This window comes from Callorhinus ursinus, unplaced genomic scaffold (assembly GCF_003265705.2).
Source record: "Callorhinus ursinus isolate GAN/ISIS: 27379988/994484 unplaced genomic scaffold, GSC_fseal_2.0 scaffold24, whole genome shotgun sequence".
NCBI lineage: Eukaryota > Metazoa > Chordata > Mammalia > Carnivora > Otariidae > Callorhinus > Callorhinus ursinus.
In genome coordinates, this window is record NW_027397086.1 from 9,940,873 (window position 1) to 9,960,412 (window position 19,540).

At 35.0% G+C, this 19,540-nt stretch overlaps 1 protein-coding gene across 1 annotated transcript in view; it reads left to right on the forward strand.

Moving 5' to 3' along the window:
- RAB14 (RAB14, member RAS oncogene family) overlaps positions 1 to 19,113 on the forward strand; it is a 24,488-nt gene extending 5,375 nt beyond the window's left edge. Inside the window, exons 2-8 of the mRNA XM_025888218.2 lie at positions 3,810 to 3,868; positions 4,988 to 5,041; positions 6,297 to 6,474; positions 10,490 to 10,556; positions 15,030 to 15,117; positions 15,455 to 15,485; positions 16,488 to 19,113. Coding sequence (XP_025744003.1) covers positions 3,817 to 3,868; positions 4,988 to 5,041; positions 6,297 to 6,474; positions 10,490 to 10,556; positions 15,030 to 15,117; positions 15,455 to 15,485; positions 16,488 to 16,665 — 648 coding nt within the window. The 5' untranslated portion in view covers positions 3,810 to 3,816 and the 3' untranslated portion in view covers positions 16,666 to 19,113. The remainder of the gene's footprint in view (positions 1 to 3,809; positions 3,869 to 4,987; positions 5,042 to 6,296; positions 6,475 to 10,489; positions 10,557 to 15,029; positions 15,118 to 15,454; positions 15,486 to 16,487) is intronic.
- Positions 19,114 to 19,540: the final 427 nt, after the last annotated feature.

A 19,540-nucleotide genomic window follows, 5' to 3' on the forward strand; every position in this document is an offset into this window, starting at 1 on the left:
TTATTTATTTATTTATTTATTTATTTATTTATTTATTTAAGAGAGCACAAGAGTGAGAGAGCACAAGCAGAGGGAGTAGGAGAGGGAGAAGCAGGCTTCCCACTGAGCAGGGAGTCCGATGTGGGGTTTGATTCCAGGATCCTGGGATCATGACCTGAGCCGAAGGCAAACGCTTCAGCAACTGAGCCACGCAGGTACCCCTATTTCTTCAGTTTTTACATGGACATAATGATAATAACTCCGCAAGGTTGTGAGAATTAAGTAAGAATTTTATGTAGGGAAAAGTAGTGCTGATCATGATACGGTTTACTCTCAAATGTTACCTTCAAAAACTTTTTTTTTTGAATTAGTGTTATCATTTATCCATATCTATAAATCCTGAATACAATACATTCTCTGAATATAATTTTTTAATACTACTTAGAGTATTAAATTAGAACCACGTGAGTGAACTGAGAAAGATTTGTGTCCCTAAGTACCGCTAAAGGGTTTCATGGTACATCTCGTAACTGTGGAGGAGGCTGAATGGTGTAGTGGGTAAGAGGGGATTCTCTGCAGTTAAAACAGTCTTAGGTTCAGTATAGACTTGACCACTTAGCTGTGTGACCTGGGCATGTTACTTACCTGTTGAGTCTTCATCTGTAAAATGAGGATTATAGTCACTGTTTTATAAGGCTGTAGTAGTAAAAATTAATTGAGATTGCATGTAAAATGTTTAGCACATTGCCTGGAGTATATTAAGTGCCCAGTAAATGGGAACTGTAACAATTGTTTGTTAGTTTACAGGTTGTTGTTCATCTGTATTTAATGATGCTTATTGTCTGAAAGTAGTACTCTTAAGGAAATCAGAGGCAATGAAGGAGGTCTTATCTGCCTATGAACTTTATTCTCATGCTTTTGTAACACATGGAGAACACATTTTAATCACATCAGTAGCTGTGCACAAGTTTTACAGAATATTACCAAGGTTTTTTAATTAGTGGAGATGGTAGTGTTAGAATGGACTCATGTTTTCAGAGTGAACTAGACCACCAGTTTTTACTCTCATTCCCCCTTTTTTAACTTTTGAGTAAAGCAAAAGCATTCTTAAGTAATAGGGGGAAAAGTTTTTCCCGTACATTCCTCACCTTAACAGTGGTATGTTTCATTCATGTTCAAGAAATGACGTTGAGAAATCCTTTTCTAGAACAATATTAAGCATGGTTAATATTTAAAAGGGCCCATTTAAATGTTTTACTGCAAATACATAATTTTGAGTGAATGTTACCAATAAACTTTGGGAGTATATTTAAACCTAGCTACTATCTAAGCTTATAATAAGAGAGGGAGGACCTGTTGTGTTAATGGCTACAGTGCTAGATACTTTCTGCCTTCACTATCTACTGAAATTAAGTTTGAATAGCTTTCCTTTTTTTTAATTTAAAGATTTTATTAGAGAGAGAGCACGAGCAGGGGGGAGGGGAGTGGGACTCAATCCCAGGACCCTGAGATCGTGACCCAAGCCAAAAGCAGCTGCTTAACTTAAGACTGAGCCACCCAGGCATCCCAGTAGCTTTTAAGGTTCATTTTTAAAAGAAACTTGAACCAGAAAATTGTGTGGTGAGGTGAAGACTGGTTTTTATTCTGAAAAAGTGATCATTCTCTTTTATTTGGGAATAGTTTATGCTAATTAATGCTTGGTAATTTAAAAAAGTTTTAAAATTAGTCGTCTTGTAGATATTTAATGAATGCTGTGTGATAATTTGCAATACACAAATTAATACAACTGGAATTGGCTTTTAATTTCATGATCAGCTTTTAGAGCATTTCAAGGAGAAGTTAGGATTGTTGAGGCCTTGGTTTTATTTTTTTAATTAATTTTTTAAATTAATTTTTAAAGATTTTATTTGAGAGCGAGATAGAGCGAGCCCGAGTACGGGGGAGGCTCAAAGGGAGAGGGAGAAGTAGGTTCCTCACTGAGCAGAGAGCCTGATGTGGGGCTCCATCCTAGGACCCTGGGATCAGTACCTGAGCCAAAGCAAAGGCTTAACCAACTGAGCCACCCAGGCACCCCGAGGCCTTGGTTTTAACATCATAAAATGGAAGGAAGCAAAGTGTATATAGCTGCAACTTTCAGTAAGAGAGAAAGGAAGGTGAAGAGCATGGAAGAAGCAGTAATTTCAAGGTGACTAAATGATTACTTTTCCCCAAGTTTGAATGGGAAAAGAAGAGTTTAAAAAAGGAGTTAAAAATTAATTACAGGGTTCTGGGAAGAATGCAGGTGAAGAATTTAATAACTTTTAAATATTTTTGTGAAAGATAATTCTGTTCCTTGTGTTTGGGATCTGGTTCAGAGATTTGGTGAATAATTCACACCAATTTTAGCTTCAGGAGCAAGTTCATTCTTAAAAGTTTTGAGTCCCCAGTGTCTGGAAAAAGGGAAACAAATTATGATGATGTTCAGAATCAGTTAACTAGAAAAATTCCCTTCCTGAGCGAACTGGTTAGGGGAGTTTTCAGTGATGTTGAAGACTGATTATGAAAGTGCTACAACATGTCAAGCTGGAATGGGTAGCAGGGCATCCACTTTTGTTAAATGTAATCCTGTGTGAAGTGATGTAATTAACAATTTTCTCTTCCCTGGTAACAACAATCCACTTACTTTAAATACATACTTTTTCTACAGGTTAAATCTTATTATACAATAATTTTGTCAGTTTTAGTAAATGAATTTCTGCAGTCATACTACATTTGGCTTGTATAATCTGACAATTGCCCATAACAGTAAAAATCATATTTTAAAAATTGGAAACCAAATTTTTAAAAATGGGGCCAAATCTTTGTGTGTGCATGCATACGTGTGCACGTGCATGATTTTTATCTTTCCTTAAGCTGAAAACTGGTTTGAGAATAAATGTTAATGGAAGTTATTGCCATTATTAGAATTTACCTCTTGTTTCCCTAGCACCTAGCGCAGTGTCTGACACATTCAAGGCATTCATTTGAATAAATTGGAGAGGTTTTTATTTTAAGTTATTAAAAGCGGAAAGAAATTAGCATTATTTAGCTTAAGTATACCTGAAGGCAGAGAATAGGCTGTGATCTTTCTAAATGTCTTCTAATACATAAACTTGCAGATTTTACAACCATAAGTAGTATTTTATGCCATTATTTCAGCTTTTAGAGCGCTATTATATAGTTAAGCATTTGTTACATGTTGATCTTCAAATCCTGAATTAAGTTGAACCATATGAAATTGCAAATAATTGACTTTTTAAAAAAAGTCTATAAGAACAACAGTTTCATGTGGTTTTATCTAATTCTGGCAGTAATTTGGTTTGGAAGTAGTTGGATTGGTCTTTTGGATGCTATGCTAACCATGATTTAAAGTAGAGTAAAAAAAGTTATTTTTTATAACTTTTATAAGTTTTATGTGTTTATAAGTTAGTGGTTACTTTTTATAACATTCTCTTGTAAAATCTGAGTTCTGAACGAGTTGGCCATCAGTAATTCACTTGATCAGTTGACATGGGTGAGGACTTCAAAGGGGGGAGACTGTTTATAATGAAGTTTAACTGACATTTATAAAGATTTCCTTGTTTGAAATTTTCCACAGTAACTTTTCTTACTGGATATTCCCTAAAGTGAAATAATGGAATTGTCTGATATAATGGTCAGCTTGGAAAATGCAATTTTACTCTGGCTTATTGTAGCCAACATTTTGTTTATAATAAGTATGCTGTATTTTATATATCTTTAAAGGCTAGCAATGATCACCTGGATAACTTGTGTATATCCTTCTGAAGTAACACAGTTTTCTTTGTTTTTAGTGCCACCATGGCAACTGCACCATACAACTACTCTTACATCTTTAAATATATTATTATTGGTAAGTTTATTTAACTTATGCTCTTGTTCTACAAAGAAACTTAATATACAAAATATTTATATACTAATATTTAACATACCATTCCAGAAGAAGTGAGTGTTTTTTTTGTTTTGTTTTTTGGGTTTTTTTACTGCAAAATTAAAGCCTCTTTAATTTATTTTTGTGGTAACGATGTATGTTTTGCACTGTAGCCCTGGATACTTCTGTAGTACAATGGTGGGTACCTTTTGAAGTGGTATTGATTGTTCTTCAGGGCTACCTGAAAGCTTGTTAATCCTGGAAATGGTACTAATTTCCTAGGAGCACTGATAACATTCCAGAAATACCATGAAAGCCCATGGAGCCCCCTGGATTCCAAAAATTGATAGAGAACATTGTTGATTCAGAGTAATTATGTGATATACATAAAATATAATATTGGTGGTTCTTCTGTTAAGTTTCAATATGTTGCTCAAACTAAAAGACAGGGTTGTTTACCCAGGTATAGTTGTAAGAACTCAGTTGAAAGTACACATACTTTTCACTTAAGTCTTCATATTAGAACAGTTTGGTGTAATGGTGGGCTCAATACTTCCTTCATGAAGGATTAAATTGCTGTAGTATAGTTAGGACATCTGTTACGGTTTTCATATAATGCACATGCTTTTCTTTTGTGGAATTCTGTAAGAAATACAAGGAATATAAGAAGAGGTGGGATCTAGTCAGTCAGACTACCAAAACTTACTATTTTTGCTTGTTATATGCTGTCCTGTTTGTTATTCCCAGAAGTCTTTTTCTTTTATGAATGGATTAAGGGGGAAAAAATACAAAACTGTGAAACAGTTCAAAGTTAAAAAATGCTCCTTTTACAACAGTTTCTCTGTTGAAAAGCACTTCCCAGCTGATAGTTATTTACTAACATAATTAATAACTTAATTCTATCACTGCTAAAGGTTGGGAATAGTCAATTTATAGATCACAGTGAAAAGTGACCTGTAGGGTTTTTCAGACTCATCTTTTCAAGTGTCCCAGAAATTTGTGATGTAATATGGTAGGGGGTATAGCAATCATTGCATATAATTATGAGTATAAAATTGAGAAATGTAATTGCCACTTGAAACTTTTTTTTTTTTTAAACAGGGGACATGGGAGTAGGAAAATCTTGCTTACTTCATCAATTTACAGAAAAAAAATGTAAGTTCAATATATAAGGTAAAAAAATAAAATAAATTTATATTCACTTTCCTGTCTTTTAAAAAGTGTCATTTTCATTGTACTCTCTGCATTTAAATACAACTTTTCCATATATATATACTTTCATCTTTAGGGAGGGACTTTTTTTTAAATAGGTGCATATAAAATGAAATACACCTGCATGTATAGAGTGTTAATTTATATACCATATATAATTTGAGTTACTTGTTTAGGTTTTTTTGGTGGTAGAAAATTTTTAAAAATATATATTACAATGTCAAATTTAAATAATCTTTTCTCTGACTCTCCATTTTAGAAATTTGCTGCTTGTATCATTTGTTAACTAAATAATAATAGATTGGAAATATTTAAATGAAATTCTTTCTATATCCAGGACTGGTTGATTAATATTTGAAGTATAACTCTGTCTTGGGTGGTAGGGGAGGAGGCCTGTTATTTTATGTAACTAATAGGCTAAATACAGTTGAAATTATTTTTATGGCTTTTTTTCTTGGTTAATGTAAATTTTATGAAATCTCTAGCAGTCTGTGTGTACTTGTACCAGAGAATAGTGGGTTTAGGTTTTCGATGGCCTAATTATAAGGAAGAACTAATAAACTTGTTCTTTTGGATTGGAAATATATAACTTGCCAACATGTAATTGTAAATATATATTAAATGTGTTTTTCTTTGAGATATTGGTAGTATTTTGCAGGATAAAAACTTGACAACTCCTAGAGTCTTAAAACCATTGATTGTTTTGTTATATGTAATAATTGTCAGAAGTCTAAATAGCAAAAGGTTGGTGTTATGAAGAACTTAATAAAAATCTTTATTTTTAATTAGCAGATTATCCAGGGGTCAGCAAACAATAGCCCGTGGGTCAAATCCAGAAATTGCCTGTTTTTGTAAATAAAGTTTTATTAAAACAGAATCATGTTCATTTTACTTATTGTCTTTGGCTGCTTTTGTGCTTCAACAGCAGAGTTGAGTAGTTGTGGCAGACATTTTGGCCTACAAAACTTAAATATTTATTATTTGATCCTTTACAGAAGTGTGCTGACCCCTGTTTTAGTGCAGTCAAATTTCTTTGACTTCTGTGTTTTTGCAAATTTTTTTTCAGTGCTAGCTTAGTCCACTTACAGCCTACAAGCATTAATATGTTAATTAATTACCCAGTGGATTTTTTTCCCTGCTGGTCTTAATCTGAAGCTTTCTGGAAGTTAGAATATTATATTTCTTTTTTCTCTAACAGTTATGGCTGATTGTCCTCACACAATTGGTGTTGAATTTGGTACAAGAATAATTGAAGTTAGTGGCCAAAAAATCAAACTGCAGATTTGGGATACAGCGGGACAGGAGAGGTTTAGGGCTGTTACACGAAGCTACTACAGAGGAGCTGCAGGAGCGCTTATGGTGTATGATATCACTAGGTAAGAGATTAATACTTTTTCAGACTTCATACTTGAAAAAAGAAATCTCCTTTAGGCAGTGTGGCTTGTGTTTGTTTTTTTTTTAATTGACTTAGACATTCTTTAGTTTGTGATTGTGTGATTATAAATGAGCTTATTTGGATCTTACGGTTATTTCTCTACATTGTTGTATAAGACTTGATGTAACATGTTGATTTCCTTTTCTGAAAGTGGATATGACTGAAGAAAAACTTTAGGAGATGCTGGTGGAGCTAATAGAAGAATACTATTCTGAAAAGCAGCATCAGTTCAATTATTTGAGGTGAAATAATATTTTATACCAAACTTTGTTCTTTTCACTTCAGTAGAAAGAAGTCTTGAGGAGTTACTCTGTTCAGTCTCTGGTGTTAAAGTTGACACCTTTTCAAAATAAGGTCAGGGAAGGAATTAAGTAGTTTTGTTAATCCAACATGGTAGATTATAAAAAGTTCTTAAGCTTGCATCTGAAGGTGTTTGTGAGGTATTTAATTGTTCATTTACTTAAATTCTTTTTTGTTCTAAAATGAAATGGTTTACAGTACTTCATGAAGCAAAATTAAATTTATTTCAACTTCGCTATTTCTGGAAACTGAAAGCACTTGATAGAAAGTAACAAAACTGGGCCATAAATATTTGGCTTCAGAAAACATGGAAGATTGCGCCACTTTATTAAACTGTGCTAAGCTAGAAAATGAACTGGATCACCTTTCATATTAATGCAGAGTGCCAGTTTAAAGCAGTGTGACTCTTGTCTTACTTTTTTGGGGGGAGGTAGGGATGGGTGAGTGGCACCAAGTGGACTTTCAAGCATATTTCCTTTTGAGAAATGCTTTATACTGTTTCCTCTTGAAGAGTCACAATACAGTGCACATTAACGTATTAGCACCCTGAGAAGTTCTGCATTAAAGAAATTCTTTTTAAAGATTTTATTTATTTGACAGAGAGAGACACGGTGAGAGAGGGAACACAGGCAGGGGGAGTGGGAGAGGGAGAAGCAGGCCTCCCGCTGAGCAGGGAGCCCGGTGCGGGGCTCGATCCCAGGACCCTGGGATCATGACCTGAGCCGAAGGCAGACGCTTACCAGACTGAGCCACCCAGGCACCCGCATTAAAGAAATTCTTACACATAGCTTAGTTTGGTGTTTCCTGAGCTTATTTTATTGAGGAACACACTTTGGGAAATGTGGACTTAGAATAAAGACAGTGGCTGATGATAATTACAGTGGTTGAAGTGTATTGAGTTCCGGAATTGGGTAATCTCATGGCAGAAGAGAGCAAAATAGCCTTAATGCTCTTCTATATAGCCGGGCAACTGGTAACATGATAAGTAAATGGTTTTGTGGGAAGAATATTAAAGACCTGGCCTTCTTTGCAGGACATCCTAATGAGGGATGCATTCCTGAAGACTTTGCATAATTAAAAACTCCATTATTAATAAATTTAAATGTGGTGATGTGTACTTAGAGTCTATCAATCTAAAGTGTTGTTGTTTGTTTTGCTTTGTGTGAGTGTGCTTGTGTTCCCCTCCCCCACCATGTTTACTGATACTGTAATTGACATATAACATTGTGTAAGTTTAAGGTCTACAGGGTGATGATTTGATACATTTATATGGTTTGCTTTTAAACATAACCTTTTAAGCACAGTAAATACTTTTGGTAAAAAAAAAAGTTGTGTCTATTTGAGTCATCAAAAGTACTTGTGCTGGAAACACCCCAAATGTCCATTAGATAGATAAACAAATGGGTGTATTCATACAATGAAATACAATTCGACTGTTAAAAGGAAAGAAATTCTGATACATGCTATACAGTGGTTGAATGTTGAAAACATTTTGCTAAGTGAAAGAAGCCAGACATAAAAGGCCAATGTTGTGTGATTCCATTTATATGAAATATCCAGAATAGGCCAGTTCATAGAGACAGAAAGTGGATTGCCAGGGTGTGGAGAGTGAGTGCTAATGGGTACAGCGTTTCTTTTGGGGTTGATAATGTTCTAGAATTAGATACTGGTGATCACTGCACAACTTTGGGATATATATTAAAAAACCACAACATTGTATACTTTAAAAGGATGAGCTTTATGGTAAGTTCATTATATCACAATAAAATTATTATTGAAAAAAAGTACTTCAGGCTTTAGACAGATGCTTTGTTGATATTTCGTAGTGACATGTTGCATCCATGACACTGATTTTTTCCCTTTTTTTTATTATTCCTTGACATTTTGCAAACTTGAAAGTTCTGCTTTAATAATACCTTTATTCTTGGCATTAACTGTAATTGTTACCAGATACTTCCTTAAATTGACAGCATAGTTGATCATGGCAGTTTGTTTGGCTTTATCAGTTGTTTGATATGTCATTTAACATCCTTGGCAAAGTTAGGGATATTTTTTACCTTTTTTTAGCACTATTACCACTAATTAATATTGGGATGCTGCTATAGTTATAGGTTTGAAATTATGAATTTTAAATTAGTAACAATTACCAGAATTATTAGCAGAGATTATAGGCACATCTAAATAATAACAGTTTACATGATCTTGATACTTAAAAAGGATGTGTAGATTTTTCTGTTTACCAAAGTGGTGGCAGTTTGTAATTCACTCTTGCTGCCAGCTTTGACATTTTAAAATTTATCAAAATTGGTATTAATACTTTTGGATTTGTGCTATTTAAGTTTTTGTGCACAAAGTAGGATAAATCTATTGTGTAAAGGCAAGGTATGCCAGGAACTACAAATATTGAACTATAAAGTGATACGGCTTATGCTTTTTAAAAATATTTGACCATTAGAAGATTTTACTTAGAAAATTTAAAAACATTGGGGAAATGTTGCTTTTATTTATTTGACTTTTTTTTTTTTTTTTTTTACAGTTAGGTGGTGATTTGTATGTAACATAATTTAGCACAGTAAGAGAGAACCTTACAACTTCTTTTCAGTTTCCACTGGGAAAGGATTAAGTGTTTGGAATATCCAACTTTATATGGGTACTGGCAGCTGGAGTTCATGGAATATATTCACAAGGCTAAATTTGAAACACTTTTGAGGACACTATGTGCATAAAGCGTTCAAGGCCCGGCTCTGAAATTCATTTAAATCTTTGTGAGCTTCTCTTTTCTCACCTGTTAAATGAATAAGATGGATTAATGTTCTGTGAATGTATATAAATCAAACATTTTTAACTTTCAAAATTTTATTTGACCCCTTTGGTGAAGTCTGATAAATATTAATATTCTACCTACTACACATAATATTGTAAATTATTTGGATTTGCTTGCCTTCTTTGGGCCTGTTTGGCTAGTGCAAATGAGCCTATGAGTTTCTAAACTCTTGCTTGGAGAAAGTGGACAGATAGGGCAGTCTGAATTGCAAAATGATTTAGCTACTGGTAAATAAGAATACAAAGTTAGAATAAACTCACTCTGATATCTGGGGGCTTGAATTTCCAGTCAAATACATTAAGTGCCATTTTAAAGCCAGTTTTTATGTTGTCATAGTTAACTTTCTCTTGAAAGAAAGGTGACTTTTATATCAGTCTGTAGTACTGTGACCATCTTGGTTTCTAATTTGAAACAGATGCAAACATGTTTGCCATTGAACATATCATTTGTTTGACATTTTGGTATTATTTCTCCCATTTTGTGATTGAAAATATAGATGATTTAACAGTAATCTTAGCTTTTACTTCAGATTAGAAATTCTGAGTTCAGAATTGTTTCCATTAATTTTCTGTGTTGTTCCTTGCTTGCTTATTGGTCTGTTTATGAATGTGCCTTTAAATGTAAACAATTTACTTCTATATGTAATTAGCAAAGTTGTTGGATATTGACTTATTTATTTAAAAATAGTAGGTTTGGCTAGATTTCTGGAAAGTATGTTCACATTACACAATTTTTGATGAAAGGGAATCTTATTTATTTGAGATTTCTTTTTTAAAAAATTGAAATGGCAATTGTATGTGGTAGTCACAAATGTAAACTTTAATTTTTGCAGAAGAAGTACATATAATCACTTAAGCAGCTGGTTGACAGATGCAAGGAATCTCACCAATCCAAATACTGTAAGTTGAATAACATCTGTTACACAGAAAATTTAAGATCTGTGCTAACCCCAAAAGGAGTCGTTTGCTAGTAGGGTTTTTGTATATGAGTACTAAGAATGAGAGAGTCTTTATTTTTAAATTAATTGAAGAGAAGTTAACATTTTTTTTTGAATACTAATTACCCTAGGTTTTACATCTTATACTTGGTTTTTGTTCATGTTTGTGGTTAAAAAAAAAATGAAAGTTATGGATGGGGTGGTGATTTCATGTCAGATGGAGACGGTGAACTCTGAAACAATCACTTTAAAAAGGGATCTGCATTTGTTTTGTAAAATGTTGAAAGAATTCAACATTGGAAGAATGTTGGATTGGAACATTGGAAGAAACTGGGCAAAGTATAAGGGATCTCTATTATTTCTTAACAACTGCTTGTGTATCTACAATTATCTCAGTAAAATTAGGGTTAAAAATAGAGTTCTGCATTTAAAAATTAGTTTAATTAAATATTTTTTCTTTTTACAAAAACATCTCTATACTTTAATAAATTTAAAAAAAATTTAAAAAGTAGCCATTATTGTGCTATATTTTCAAATTGCAAATTTAAAAAAATTTTCTTTTTAAAATGAAAATAAAAATTAGCTTTTTCACCAGACTGAGAAGATATTTATTGAGATTTTATTTATTTATTTATTAAATTAAATTATTTTTTATTTATCTTTATTAAAATAAAGATTTTATTTATTCGAGAGAGAGAGAATGAGAGATAGAGAGCATGAGAGGGAAGAGGGTCAGAGGGAAAAGCAGACTCCCTGCTGAGCAGGGAGCCCAATGTGGGACTCGATCCCGGGACTCCAGGATCATGACCTGAGCCGAAGGCAGTCGTTTAACCAACTGAGCCACCCAGGCGCCCTGTTTATTGAGATTTTAAAGGCCACCTCCCATGCCAGACTCTGCAGTATCCAAAGATAAATGTGGCCCTTGGCCCACAAAATGTTAATGGTCTAGTAAGGAGATAGCTGTGTGTATACAAATAACTATGCTGAAAAGCCGAGAGAGATAGAAGTTAGAGCAACTGGTATGTGCACTGCGGGAAGTGCCCAGGATAAGCAATGCCATCTGGAGAAACCAGCTTTACAGAGAAAGGTGTGTTTGAGCTGGGACTGTAGGGTGAGTAAGGTTTTAGTAAATGCTAGAGGGGGCATTCCAGAAACAAGCGAGGAAAGGTACTGAGCTGTGACTGACTCTGAGCTTCTTCAGAGCAAGGCCTGTGTCTCATTTAGTTTTGTACTTAACCATCTAGCAGAGGTCTGATTCAATAAATAGTTAGTAATCAGTGGTAAGATTGGCTTTTATCAGGGAACAGCAATAAATTGTACTCAAAGTTAACATGATTTGCCTTTTTTTTTTAAGATTTATTTATTTTAGAGCATGAGCGGGGGTGCGGGGAGAGGGAGAGAGAATCCTCAAGCAGGCTCCCTGCTGAGTGCGGAGCCTGACTCAGGGCTTGATCCCATGACCCCGAGATCGTGACCTAAGCCAAAATCCAGATTGAGCCACCCAGGTGCCCCAACGTGATTTGCCACTTAAGCTAGGGACTGTGCCTGGAACTTTCATATCCATAATGATCTTAAACCTACTGTAGGTATACGTGCAAACCTATAGTTGAATGTTCATAGTAGTTTTATTTACAATAGCCAAAAATTGGAAACAATCTAAATGGTCATCAGGAGGTGAATGGTTAAACAATCTGGTACATTTATACTATAAAATACTCCTCAGCTATACAAAGAAATGAACTATTGATACGGCAATTTAGATGGATCTCAGGGGCATTACCTGAGTGAAAAAAGTTAATCTCAAAAAATTACATACTGTATATATGTATCCATTTATAAAATATTCTCAAAAACAAAATTGTGGAGGAGAACAGATGCATTGTTGCCAGGGGTTAGCAAATGGGGGTGAAGGGTATGAGTGGTGTGCATAGGCTGTAAAGAGAGCAGCACAAAGCAGTTCCTTTCTAGTGATGGAACCATTCTGTATCCTGATTGTGGTGACACAGATCTATACCTGCAGTGAAATTGCATAGAACTGTACGCACACACAGGTGTATACAACTGGTGAAATCTGAGTAAGGACATAGATTGCACCAAAGTCACTTCCCTGGTTTTGAGTCTGTAAGATGCTGCTATTGAGGATGGTTGGTGAAGGGTATATAGACCTTCTACTCTTGTAAGCTTCTGTGGTTCTGTAGTTATTTCAAGAAAAATATTAAGCAAACAAAACTCATTGTAGAAGGTGCTTAGAGGAGTTTAATGACAAATGAGCCATGTCTTTCCTGCCTCATTTATGCTGCTTCAAATTTTACCACATCTTCAGAAGAAAGTGTTAGGAAGAACTTTACCTTTCAAGATTCTTAGGGCTTGTCTAAGAAATAAATTGATAGAATTGTTACAAGTTTCTAGAGATTGAGTCCACCCCCTCTTCCTGGTACTGAGAGGGAAACACCCTTAACGAAAATGGAGATTTTTCTTATAAATGTAAATGTCTCTTAAAGGATAACTTTTGGGTTTTCAGAGCTTCACCTGTGTCTGCTGTTTCTTAAAAATAAACCAGCTTAAAATAAATATTCCAAAGAGGACTATCTTGGGATGGCAAAATTTGCTCCCCTACAGAAGAAAATCTCTTAAGGTCCAGCTCAAATGTTATGTTTTCTATGATGCCTTCAATTTCTATGCAGAAATTACATACTTTCCCATTTCGTTGGTGGTATATTTTATACCTCGGTCTGGTTAGCATGCCACTTTTATGTGTCCTTTCAGGATGATGGGAAGCACAGCTGGGAAATTCTTAAGGAATTGGGAGAGGAGGCAGTGTTTCCATTCAGCAAATGTTTAAAATTTTTTTAAAAGTTATCTTTTAAAAACCGCTTTATTGAGATATAATTAACATAATTACCCATTTAAAGTGTGCAGTTCAATGTTAACTTTTTAGAAATTTATTATTGAAGTATAGTTGACATACAAGATGTTTTGAGTACCTGTCTTACAATGGCCCTGTACTAGGCCATCGTGACTTTACCAGCCGTGATTTAAAAAAACAAAATTGATTTCCTTAAGTGTTCTTACCTTATTCTTTAAAAGACTAGTGGACTTCATGTGAAAATATCTTTCCCTCCTCATTGGGCCCTTGTCCACACTGGGAGAATGCTCACATTTGTTATACTGCTTAATCTTGTTCAAGGTTTACATTCAGATTACAATGGTTCTTCAGTTCATTGGACATCATTTTTAAGAAACAGGAGAGTCAGGGGCTGCAGTTTCACATGAGAAAAAGTTAACAGTGGAAATCACTTTTGGTTGAAACCATCCATTCCTAAGGTATCTGCATCTGGATTACCACATCTGTTTGGAAGGGAAAGGAGGGGGGATCCCAATTGGTATCAGATAAGCTTATATATATAGACAGAGACAGTTTATCCATAAATCCCCACCCCCCAGCCCCCAGAAACCACCATAAAGATCAAAAAGCTCTATTTCCCTAAGGCTGCAAACTTTTTTCTTAGAACTTTGTAGAGCTGCCTTTAACTTTGGCCTAACTTCACTTACATAAATGATTCCAAAGTGGGTGTAGGTGTGTGTGATATTTTGCCTTGGATTTGAACTCGCTTGCATATGTGTACCCCCACCCCCTCCTCCCACCAACACTGTTCCCCATGGAACACAGACATTTGTTTCCAGTTGCTACAAACTTAGGGCTGCCTCGGGCTAGCGTAGAGTAAGACAATATTTGAAGGTCACAGTTTGGGTTTTTTCCCTTGGTTCTAATGTCCTTCTACCAGTGGCTCACTGAGTGACCTTTGACAAGTCTCTTCGCCTTATTTGAGTACTAGTTTCCTTACCAATAGCCTGAAGGAGTTGAACTAGTAGTTTAACTACTTGAGGGTCCCAGAGACTCTCAGAAATCTGATGAAAACCATGAGCCTTCTCTTGGCAATGAAATGTTCTTGTTTACAGCATTCTGTGCTTAATTTCAGTGTATTCACAGATCCCCTGGAGCTTGTGCATTGACCCTCAGTAATCTTACTCAGATAAATCATAACCTTTGGCCCAGACCAGGTGTTCCTCATGGGCTATATTATTTTATAATGGCTTGCAAGCCTTTAAGAATGGATTTTACATTTTTAAAAGGTTATTTAAAAAAAAGAAGTATATGCAAAGAAACCATTTGGGCTCCAGAGACCTGAAATACATACTCTTTGCACTATACAGAAAGTTTGTTAGCCCATGGCCTAGATAATTGCTGACCTCCCTCCTAATAGTACTGACTTAATGATTCTCATATCTGTCTGCTGGATGATTGCTGGTACTTGGTTTCCTTTTTAGGCCCACATGTTTTTTTCTGTCAAAATTTTTGGATTTCAGAATTTTCATGGTTGATTTTAAATGGTTGCTTTTGTTTTAAGATGTCTTTCTTTTGGTTACAAATTAGGTAATAATTCTCATAGGAAATAAAGCAGATTTGGAGGCACAGAGAGATGTTACATATGAAGAAGCCAAACAGTTTGCTGAAGAAAATGGTGGGTTTAAGACTTTTAATGGCTTTTTTGGGGTCACACATAGAAAAGATGGGATTTTGATACTGCAGATTATTTGACACTTTTCTTTTAATGCCAGCTGCTTAAATCTCAAGAATGAGGAAATGTGTTTCTATTTGACATTCATGTTGGGGGTAGTGCAAGTATTTAATGACAAATATAAAGACTCCCCCATCTCAAACTAACATACTGTTTCATAAAATACTATGGTAGGAGTACTGATAGCTGACGGGAAACTCTTATTCATATGTTATCGAAGAAAATGCCCTTGTGAGTTAATTTGAAATGTCTTAATCATAGTCTGAATTTTAATTTTTAGGCTTATTATTCCTTGAAGCAAGTGCGAAAACGTAAGTATTGCTAAAATTCATCATTTTCAGTTACATTCAGACTTCTCAAAGTAGAACCATACATGTGAGAAATGTATAATGTATTTGCATACATATAATAATATGTATATGTGTAATGTTTATTGTGGGAAGAACAGTAAACAGATCATCCCTTTGCTTCCTGTTTCACATTTCAAAGGTAATTTTTTTTGTTACTGCACCTAAAAGATTGTACTTTGATTATGCCCCCTGGTAACCCAGGTTAATAAATGAAATTGTGTTAGCATTTCAAAAGTGTTTGACTTTCCCAATTGAGGTTGAGTTTGGTATCTTGGACTCAAGCTTGGGTAATCTGTTCATTTAATACTTCTGATAAAAAAGCATGGCTTAAGGAAACAATGTCTAAGAATAATCAGAAGCATAATTAATGTTTTTTAATCGTTATTCCATGTCCATTATTGAACCCCCCCAGGACTCCCATCAGAGTTCTTCATTTATTAAGCCAGATATTCCTTGCTGTGGTGAGAAGCTAGCCCCCCCCCTTTTTTTTAGCTTCATCCATAGTACTAAGAGAACTGAAGTGAGAACATGGTCGAGCACGAATATGTCACCATCACATGAAAAAAAGTATAGTTGATGATTGGCTAATCGGATCGTACAAATCCTGGAATCTCACTTCTGTTTAGAATATCTTCTTCTTAAGTGAAGATAGGCCATTTTTGTAATATCTTCACTTTCATTATATATTAATATATAACATTTTAATGAATAGAGCACATCCAGTTATCCAAATAGGGTTTGTAGAAACAGCTGTTACTACCGTGTTTATATGCTTTCCACAGAGAATATTTCCCCAAGTTGTTCTCTTAGTTCAGTCATTACTGGTAATCACTTACTAGATGACAGTGGCTAAGTTGAAAGCATCATGGCAATTGACTAAAGGTTAGCAAAAGGTCAGTGTGTAATGTCTTATCTTTTGTAGAAAGCTGTGATTCTCCAATAAACTTGTCATTTGCCTCTTAGGGGAGAGAATGTAGAAGATGCTTTCCTTGAGGCTGCCAAGAAAATCTATCAGAACATTCAGGATGGAAGCCTGGATCTGAATGCTGCCGAGTCTGGTGTACAACACAAACCTTCAGCTCCACAGGGAGGCCGGCTAACCAGCGAACCCCAACCCCAGAGAGAAGGCTGTGGCTGCTAGTGACCTCTTTGCCGTAGCTCCCATTTGACCTTTCACCTCTGTCTGTTGGAAGCAGTACTTTTTACTGCCTCATTGTCTTCTGTACATCTTACTGGGTTTAATTAAAAAAAAAAAAAGAGAAAACAACTCTGTTGTAAAAACAGTTTAACAAAATACTAAACTGCTAAACAACTAGATGTAATCAGGTTATCAAAAGGCAAGTAGAGTAATAAATCTCTCCTGCATGGTAAATCTAGACTTTTTTTCCCCCTTGATTGTCCTCGTGATAGGTATGTCACCAGTACATGATTTAAACTGAGCACTGATGCTGGACTTAAATGATTTTTATCCTTCCCTCTTTTTGGCAAGGCTTTGTCTTACTGTATGGTTTAATTTGAGGATATCTTAAGCCTTTCTCCCCATCTTTAACTGTTCAAGTATGTCTGTTGTAACCATTAAGTTTATTGCTGTGAAATGACTTCTGATAGAGAATGGGTTCTGTAACTGCTTTTGTTTTGTTTTCGTTGGATAAATTTCCTGTTGTGTGGGTGGCATTTTTCTTGTGGAGGTTTGCTTCTGTCTTAGCCTTGCACAGGGAAAATATCCACTTTTCTGTTGTGCTTAATTAATAGCTTTATCTTTCTTTTTTTTACACCATTTTATCCTTTTCTCTTTAGCAGAAAGTAAATATGTATAAAATTTGAAGGAACCGAACTAACAATACATTCTGTGTATATTATTTTAATGAAGAAAATAAATTGATTACTGGCATTGGAACAGTATAAAATACCAGTTTGTACAGTATGACCTATATGTGACCATGTTACTCCCTTGCATTTCACACAAGGAAATAGACACAACTGCAGTTCACAAGTAATACTGGCTCCAGCCTCTGGTGCTGGCAGTGTTTGGGGACATTATGCTGGAAAGAGCTCCTAGCGTGAGAGGATTGACACTAGCAGATGCTGTTCCATCTTTGCACTGTGGCTTCTTACCTGCTGATTTTCTTAACTGTTCTTGTGCAATCGACAATGTGCTAACCTGCTTTTCTCTTTGTAAACATTTTTGCATTACAGGCTGCATTTCTTGCCTTACTGTATAGAAAAAGAAAAAAGGCTGGGTTTATTATTGCACATTTTAAGCTTTTATACCTTTATCTTCTTGGAATGGTGAGATTGTGTACCGGACAGTCAGAACCGCAGGTCTGCTGTTAAGGGATTTTAAATTGTGCATTTTTAACACTACAGTGAAGTAATGTAAGATATCCCATGTGTTTGTAGTATGAGGGGCTATTTTATGTCATGTTGGCATAAGTTGTTTTGTAAAAGGGAAAGTGTTTCTGAGGTGTTTCAGTGTTTGTGCTGATACAAAGTAAGTTATTACTTTGCACTAGGTGGTTTGGCCACTGAAAGAATACTGTATTGCAAGGGAAACAATCTCTTTAGACAACAGACTTATGTTTTACCAAGTTCTTCACTTCTTTTGATTGATTTCTGATTGAGTTCCTGGTTCAGATGGAGAACTGAGGTTATTTGAAGTAGGATAGGTAAACCTTAGTATATTCTATAAAATCACTCAGCTCAACTGCTGTGTTTAAAATACACATTTTAAATCCCTCTTTACAGACACTAAAGTAAAAATAAAAAATACGGCTTTCTGGGTTGTAAACATGTGGTAGTACTGGAGTATTGTATAGTCAATGTTAAATAAAAGCCAAAACTGGAATGTGCAGAAAATAGGATTTGGTTAATTTGTGGACTCATCTTTATTTTTGTCTTTAACTTTTTTTTAAAAAGAAGATTCTTGGAGTAGATTGGTATATTCTGTTAAAGACTTTCAGTGACCCATTTTGCTTACCCTGTTGCTTCACAAGGGACTCACCCAGGGACCATGACCTGCTGGTGTGTGTATATATTTACAAAAAACCAACCACCCATTGGGATATAAGGTAGCAATCACAGACTAAAAACTGCGGCTTGTTTAGGTGCAATACCCCGATTCCCAAAGTTAGTTACAGTGGGTCTTAATTGTTTTTGTGACAGGATTTATTCAGACTGCTGTACTCTTCATTTGATGTAACGAAATGCTATTAATCTAAATATTTGTAAATAAAGTACCTGTATCTAGATTAAATTAAAATGGTTTGCATTATTTTCTGAACTACAATAGGATTTCATATTTTCTTCAGGCAAACAATTATTTGGCAGAAGTTGTCAGTTTTTATTGGAGAATTGTCCTTATTGTATAAAGAGAAGTCTACGTATATAGCATATACCTCCACATCACTCAGTAATTGACTTAGTTTTGTCCTTGTGTTTGGATCACACTTGCAGTGTTTTCAGTAGACCTTTTTCAGTGTGAGATCAGCACACTTGGTGCCTGATAATGTTCTCCCTTGACTGTACTTGGGGCCAAATTCTGTTGTTTGCATGTGTAATCCCCTGTAATAAACTTGGGTGCTCAAAAATAGCAAGTTGTCATATTGTAACATACCTGTGCCAGACACTGGGCAAGTACACTTTGGAGAGAATGTGAAGTTCTTTTATTAATCTTTAATCCATGAGAGTTTACTACTACTTGTGGGGCCACCTGCTTCTCTGGGTTACTTGTTAACCTTGCACCTCTGAGGAGGCCCTCTTGATTAGTAAATTGGTGCTCAGTACTCTTTATGGGTTAGATATTCCAGTGCAATGTTCAAGTGTTTTTCATGGATAATAAAGTGTTTGATGCAGTAACCTTGATTAAAAAAATTTTTTTTGGTGGTGATGTTCACATAATACTAGAGGTAGTAAAAGTTTCTTTGGAAAGATGTCTTTTTTGGAACCAGGTGTTTGGCTTCACATATTAGTTACCTCCCCTAATTCCAGACTATAGTTGTTTTTTGTTTTTTTAGAGA